The sequence below is a fragment of the Crinia signifera genome, chromosome 11, assembly GCF_055691185.1.
Source record: "Crinia signifera chromosome 11, ASM5569118v1, whole genome shotgun sequence".
Lineage (NCBI taxonomy): Eukaryota > Metazoa > Chordata > Amphibia > Anura > Myobatrachidae > Crinia > Crinia signifera.
Genome location: NC_139227.1, coordinates 73878556 through 73886835, shown reverse-complemented (window position 1 = coordinate 73886835; position 8280 = coordinate 73878556). Strand labels below are relative to the sequence as shown.

General features: G+C 46.1%; 1 protein-coding gene across 4 annotated transcripts in view; it reads left to right on the top strand.

Annotated features, from left to right (window-relative positions):
* The first annotated feature begins 1051 nt into the window (after window positions 1-1051).
* LGALS12 (galectin 12) overlaps window positions 1052-8280 on the top strand; it is a 30247-nt gene continuing 23018 nt past the window's right edge. For 3 of the 4 annotated variants that reach the window (XM_083164835.1, XM_083164834.1, XM_083164832.1), the window contains exon 1: window positions 1053-1160. In XM_083164835.1, coding sequence (XP_083020961.1) covers window positions 1116-1160 — 45 coding nt within the window. In that variant the 5' untranslated portion in view covers window positions 1053-1115. Of the gene's footprint in view, window positions 1161-8280 lie in introns of all 4 variants that reach the window. The other variant, XM_083164833.1, reaches the window with a different exon arrangement.

The window sequence follows — 8280 nt, the reverse complement described above, 5'->3', positions numbered from 1 at the left end:
CAAAAAACACTCACGATCTGCATGTGATTGACGGTCGGTCGGCCTGGGATTGACGGATCCTACCTGCAGCACGTAGGACCAAAGATGCGACCAAACGAGTGGCGTGTACGCGCATCGGATCGGATCAAATAAATGACAAAAACGCACAAAAGTACATACAATCTGCATACAACCGGTCGGAATTGGATCTAAATTGACAAAATCGGGCCCTAGTCGTCCTGGTGCATACCTCCCAACTGTCACGATTCCGTCGGGACAGTCCCGATTTTCGGGTCCTTTCCCGACGTCCCACCCGCGGCAGGCATTGTCCCGCTGCGGGGGGTGGCAGTTGGGAGACCCCCCAATCTAGTAGAATAGACGCTGTGCGCATGCGCACAGCGTCTATTCTCGTATGAAAATGAGGTAGCGGCTAATTAGCATAAGCCGCGCCCTCATTTGCATACGCCCTGCCCCCTTTTCGGGCGCTCGCGCGGCTATTTCATCCGGACACAAGTTGGGAGGTATGCTGGTGTGTACCCAGCATAAGTCCCTCCCTTTCACACAAGGGCTTGAGAAAAAAAAACACCTCATCGCCGCACATTGGCCTGCCCCCTGGCGACGCAAGGCCTGCCCCCTAGCGACGAAAGGCCCGCCCCCTGGCGACGCAAGGCCCTTTTCTCCCTGAAATTATTTTTCAAAAGTAGGCAACCCTGAGATAAATGAGCTCCTTAATTATATGTCTGCCACGGTATTAGTCATGGGAAAGACAGTGTGAAATACTGGTGATAAAACTGGTCATGGTCTGGACACAAGGAGACTGCCCAGTGCTCACTCATGTGACTCTTGTGGTAACAGTAGCAATAGATAGGATACTGGAAGCTCCTTGCTGCAGATAAGTGGTGGCCTATTGCAGCAACGGATACACTTATATACTGTATAAATGATATAGGTGCAGTATCACTGTGTTTGCTACTATAGTTATATATCATGTACTACAAAATGGAGACACAGCTTAACGATGCTTTGTAGAATGCCAGCAGGAAATGGGTTAAGTAAATAGGGCGTGGTGGTTCCTTCCTCTGATCCCTTCCCTGCTGCTGTGACTTGTGATTACCAGCTGCTCAGCACAGGCAGACATGGATCCCCTCTCTCTGCTGCTACAGCCGCCTGTCTTCTACCCGGTGTGTACACTGTAAGGGCAATATAAGGGAGGACTGTACATTTCCTGCAAGTGCAGCAGCCAACCACAGCTGCGTTATCATACCTGACACGTGGTGCTCCTGTCTATCTGGAGCAGTGCCAGAAGTTACAGAGGAGGGAGAGGGAGCAACAACAAAGTTCTACGTTGTCAGGAAGATGAGCTGGGTATACAGTTAAGGTGGCCATACATCAGAAAGATATTGTACCCAATCATATAATCTCAATTGATTGTAACATGGATTGTATGCAGATTGTGTGCACATCTTGTGTACACAATCATGCAGCAGATGGATTGTATGACTGATTGTATGATGGATTGTGAGTAGATTGTGTGTCCAAAAACCACCAAGGACTGCCAGAGATTTCAAGGGAAATTGTACACAATCATGAGCGCAATCGATCTTAAGATCAATCTTTCTGATGTATGGCCAGCATTATACACCTAGATGTATCTGTCCAGTCTGTCTGCTGGGGACAAAATCTGGTAATGTAATGTATGGGAGCAAATCAGCTATTTGCTCCCTAAAGCTGGAAAATGGACAACTTTCATTACATAAATTGTTACATTTGTCTGGAAAATCATTCTGTTTTCCAGTATTTTGATACAAATGTTGATTGTCATTTGCTCCTATACATTAGCATACTTCCCTACCTGACCCTCTCCATGAGAAAGAAATGCTTTGTTCCTAGACTCCCCTGGTAATGCGTGATTGCCATCACCTGTGGGGAGCTAGGTAATGATAAGATGTTTCACCACAGGTGATGGCAATCATACATTACCAGGGAAGTCCAGGAACAGAACATTTTCTCCCTCATGGAGAGGGTCAGGTAGGCAAGTATAATTACCAGATTGTTGCTCCCATCACATGGATTGGCTAAGGTATTTCCACCCTTGGTCCTCAAAGCACACCAACAGTGCAGGTTTTAGTGATATCCAGGCTTGAGCACAGGTGGTGACTTAATTAGTACAGTACTTGAGTTATTTTAATTTAACCATCTATGCTGAAGCATGGATTTTTACTAAAGCATGCACTGTTGGTGTGCCTTGTGGACCATGGTTGGTAATGTCTGGGCAGTTAACTCTTTAGGTGTGTACCCAGCTTTACTTCTATGGGAACCTGTGTCAGGATAAGGATGTCCATGCAGGATACTAGCATATGGGAACCTGTGCCAGGATAAGGATGGGTTAGGTTGACTAGCATATGGTAACCTGTCATTGACTCCTCCCTCTCTTTCACCCCCCACATTCGTGCTCTCTCACAGTCTTGCCGCTTTCACCTACGCAACATCTCACGCATCAGACCATTCCTCTCCACTGACGCGACCAAAATTCTCATTCACTCTCTTGTCATCTCCCGCCTTGACTACTGCAACATCCTTCTCTCTGGGCTACCTCTCACCCGCCTCGCACCTCTCCAAACCATTCTTAACGCTGCTGCTAGGCTCATCTTCCTCTCCCGCCGCTCTACCTCCGCCTCCCCCCTCTGTCTATCTCTTCACTGGCTCCCCATTCCTTTCTGAGTTCTCTTTAAACTCCTCACCACCACCTACAAGGCTCTCTCCTCCTCCACAGCTCCCTACCTCTCTTCACTGATCTCTATCCACACTCCCTCCCGTCCTCTTCGCTCCATCGCTGACCGCCGACTGACTTCTCACCTAATCACCTCCTCCCACTCCCGTGTCCAAGGCTTCTCTCGCGCTGCCCCCCTGCACTGGAACAACCTCCCGCTACCCATCAGGCTTTCTGATTCCCTTACCTCCTTCAAGCGCTCCCTCAAAATCCACTTTTTTCGACTAGCCTATCCCTCCTCCTAACCTCTTTTGATCCTCCTATCCTGCCTCCGTTCCCCTCCGTTCCTACTTATCCTGTTGTTTTTCGTTCGTCCACCCACCTATTTTTAGTATGTTAACTCTTATGAGTAGGGTCCTCCTGCCTCACGTACTCACCCTACCTCTTTACCTCACCTGTCCTCCTGTCCTGTTCTTCCCTTCCTCTACTTCATCTTCAGTCTCCTCGACAATTTTGACACCTACTTCTGAACTGATGTTGATTTTATTTCTACCAGCTATACCCCTATTTATACTGTATTTTTCAACACACCCTGTACGTTACCTTGTAATTTGTTTTTTGTTTGCTATGTACGGCGCTGCGTACACTTTGCGGCGCCTTATAAATAAACGTACTACTACTACCTGTGCCAGGATAAGGATGGGTTAGATTGACTAGCATATGGGAACCTGTGTCATGATAAGGATGACCATGCTGGAGACTAGCATATGGGAACCTGTGCCAGGATAAGGATGACGGAAGAGGGTAAAAGCCGGAAACATAGTAAATGCATTGAAAAAGCCGGAAACCATGTAAAGTGTATTAAAAAAGCCGTAAATCATAGCAAATGCATTGAAAAAGCCAGAAACTATGTAAAATGTATTAGGAAAAGCTGGAAATCATAGTAAATGCATGTAAAGTATATTAGAAAAGCCGGAGATCATAGTAAATGCATTGAAAAAGCCGGAAACCATGTAAATTGTATTGGGTATGGAAGTTGGATAGACACCACTAGGTTGACACCACTAGGTCGACATGACTGAAGGTCGACATGCAGGAATGTTGACATGACTGAAGGTCGACATGGGTCAGGTCGGCATGTCATTAGGTCGATACAAGCATTAGGTCAACATGGGGAAGGTCAACAGTCAAAAGGTCGACATGGGGTTCCTTTTTTTTGTCCCGAATTTCGACAATGTCGACGTGGGCACTGAAACTTAGCATCACGTCCCCTCGTAGGGCTCGCTGCGATATCCATGCTTTGGGTGCGGTGCCTCGCTACGCTCAGCACACTATTTTATTCTACCACCACGCCTAGTGAATGGTAGGGCATGAAATACCGCCTGTCGGCACATGTTGGCTCAAAAGAAAAGGTGTAAAAACACAGTCGACCTTTTGAATGTCGACCTCCCCCATGTCTACCTAATGACCTGTTGACCTAACCCATGTCAACCTTCCTGCATGTCGACCTTAAGGCATGTCGACCTAATGCTTGTAGAGCTAGTAACCGTATCCCAGTATATTAGAAAAGTTGGAAATCATAGTAATGCATTGAAAAAGACAGAAACCATGCAATGTGTATTAGAAAAGCTGGAAATCAGAGTACATGCATTGAAAAAGCCGGAAATCATAGTAAATGCATTGAAAAAGCCGGAAACTATGTAAAGTGTATTAGGAAAAGCCGGAAATCATAGTAAATGCATTGAAAAAGCCGGAAAAGGCAGCGACCTTACCTTACAGTAGGATTTTGATAATATTTTTGCAAATTAGCTGACATAGGTTCGTGATACAATAAACATATTTGTTTTTCTCTAGCCAATGTTATATACCAGAAGCCTGCTGCTGCTCAATACATCAGGGCCCATTTACCATAGATTGCACATGCATATGCTTTTTTAATGCATTTACTATGTTTCCGGATTTTTCCAATCATTTGCTATGATTTACAGCTATTCTACTACACATTACATGGTGTTTGGCTATTTCAATATATTAACTATGATTTCCAGCTTTTTCTAATACACTTTACATGGTTTAATGCTTGTATTGACCTTATGACATGTCGACCTTCAGTTATGTCAACATTGCTGCATGTCGACCTTCAGTCATGTCGACCTAGTGGTGTCGACCTAATGCTTGTTGACCCACTTGCTGTCTATCCAATGATCCCAACCCAATACAATTTACATGGTTTCCAGGTTTTTCAATACATTTATTATGATTTCCGGCTTTTTCAATACATTTATTATGATTTCCGGCTTTTTCAATACATTTATTATGATTTCCAGCTTTTTTAATGCATTTACTATGATTTCCAGCTTTTTTTAACACATTTTACATAGTTTCCGGCTTTTTCAATGCATTTGCTATGATTTCCGGCTTTTCTAATACACTTTACATGGTTTCCGGCTTTTTCAATGCATTTACTATGTTTCCGGCTTTTACCCACCCCCAAGGATGACCATGCTGTAGACTAGCATATGGGAACCTGTGCCAGGATAAAGATGGGTTAGGTTGACTAGCATATGGGACCCTGTGTCATGATAAGTATGACCATGCAGGAGACTATCATATGGGAACCTGCTTCAGGATAAGGATGTCCATGCAGGAGACTAGCATATGGGAACCTGCGTCAGCATAAGGATGACCATGCAGGAGACTAGCATATGGGAACCTGCGTCAGGATAAGGATGGAAATGCAGGAGACTAGCATATGGCAACCTGTGTCAGGATAAGGATGACCATGCAGGAGACTAGCATATGGCAACCTGTGTCAGGATAAGGCTGGACATGCAGGAGACTAGCATATGGCAACCTGTGTCAGGATAAGGCTGGACATGCAGGAGACTAGCATATGGCAACCTGTGTTAGGATAAGGCTGGACATGCAGGAGACTAGCATATGGGACCCTGTGTCATGATAAGTATGACCATGCAGGAGACTATCATATGGGAACCTGCTTCCGGGTAAGGAAGGACATGCAGGAGACTAGCATATGGGAACCTGCGTCAGGATAAGGATGGACATACAGGAGACTAGCATATGGGAACATGTGTCAGGATAAGGATGACCATGCAGGAGACTAGCATATGGCAACCTGTGTCAGGATAAGGCTGGACATGCAGGAGACTAGCATATGGCAACCTGTGTCAGGATAAGGCTGGACATGCAGGAGACTAGCATATGGAACCCTGGGTCAGAATAAGAATGGACATGCAGGAGTCTAGCATATGGGAACCTGCCTCAGGATACGGCTGGACATGCAGGAGACTAGCATATGGGACCCTGTGTCAGGATAAGGATGACCATGCAAGAGACTAGCATATAGGACACTGTGTCAGGAAAAAGATGACCATGCAGGAGACTAGCATATAGGACCCTGTGCCAGGATAAGGATGACCATACTGGAGACTAGCATATGGGAACCTGTGTCAGGATAAGCATGGGCGGGTGTGGATCATTAGGTCGACATACAGTAAGGTCAACATGACAAAAGTTCAACATGGGTTAGGTTGACAGGAATAAGGTCGACATTGAAAAAGTTGATAGGTTTTTTTCTCACTTTTTTTTTTACCCGAATGTCGACACAGTCAACATAAACTCTGAAACGCCATGCTTCGGGCATGGTGCCTTGCTATACTTGGCACACTATTTTTTTTCTCCCACCACCCCCTAGTAGATGGTAGGGCATGAAATAACGCCTGTCACCACATGTCTGCTTGAATAAATGTTAAAAAACAACCTGTCGATCTAATGACCCTGTCTACCTAACCTATGTCAACCTTAAGTCATGTCCACCTTCCTCCATTTTGACCTTCTTGCTAGTGTCCCAATCGCCATATCCCGTATGGACATGCAAGAGACTAGCATATGGGAACCCGTGTCAGAATAAGGCTGACCATGCAGGAGACTAGCATATGGGAACCTCGGTCAGGGTAAGGATGACCATGCTGGAGACTAGCATATGGGAACCTGTGTCAGGATAAGGATAGACATGCAGACTAGCATGTGGGAACCTGTGTTAGGATAAGGATTTCCATGCAAGAGACTAGCATATGGGAACTTGGTAAGGATAAGGATGACCATGAAGGAGACTAGCATATGGGAACCTGGGTCAGGATAAGGATGACCATGCAGGAGACTAGCATATGGGAACCTGGGTCAGGAGAAGGATGACCATGCAGGAGACTAGCATATGGGAAACTGGGTCAGGATAAGGATGACCATGCAGGAGACTAGCATATGGGAACCTGGGTCAGGATAAGGATGACCATGCAGGAGACTAGCATATGGGAACCTGGGTCAGTATATGGCTGACCATGCAAGAGACTAGCATATGGGAACCTGGGTCAGGATAAGGATGACCATGCAGGAGACGAGCATATGGGAACCTGGGTCAGGATAAGGATGGACATGCAGGAGACTAGCATATGGGAACCTGTGTCAGGATAGGGCTGACCATGTAAGAGACTAGCATATGGGAACCTGTGTCAGGATAGGGTTGACCATGTAAGAGACTAGCATATGGGAACCTGCGTCAGGATAAGGATGACCATGCAGGAGACTAGCATATGGGAACCTGTGTCAGGATAAGGATGACCATGCAAGAGACTAGCATATGGGAAACTGGGTCAGGATAAGGATGACCATGCAGGAGACTAGCATACAGTATGGGAACCTGGGTCAGGATAAGGATGACCATGCAGGAGACTAGCATATGGGAACCTGGGTCAGTATATGGCTGACCATGCAAGAGACTAGCATATGGGAACCTGGGTCAGGATAAGGATGACCATGCAGGAGACGAGCATATGGGAACCTGGGTCAGGATAAGGATGGACATGCAGGAGACTAGCATATGGGAACCTGTGTCAGGATAGGGCTGACCATGTAAGAGACTAGCATATGGGAACCTGTGTCAGGATAGGGCTGACCATGTAAGAGACTAGCATATGGGAACCTGCGTCAGGATAAGGATGACCATGCAGGAGACTAGCATATGGGAACCTGTGTCAGGATAAGGATGACCATGCAAGAGACTAGCATATGGGAACCTGCGTCAGGATAGGGCTGACCATGTAAGAGACTAGCATATGGGAACCTGGGTCAGGATAAGGATGACCATGCAGGAGACTAGCATATGGGAACCTGGGTCAGGATAAGGATGACCATGCAGGAGACTAGCATATGGGAACCTGCGTCAGGATAGGGCTGACCTTGTAAGAGACTAGCATATGGGAACCTGTGTCAGGATAAGTATGACCATGCAGGAGACTAGCATATGGGATCCTGTGTCAGGATAAGAATGACCATGCAAGAGACTAGCATATGGGAACCTGTGTCAGGATAAGGATGACCATGTAAAAGACTAGCATATGGGAACATGTGTCAGGATAAGGATGACCATGTAAGAGACTAGCATATGGGAACATGTGTCAGGATGACAATGCAAAAGTTTTATGCCAATACAGCGGAATGCTACAGGACACTGGGACAGAGGGGTTAGAGGTTTCTTTTCTGCTATAGTGATTATCTGCTGAGTTACAGTATAA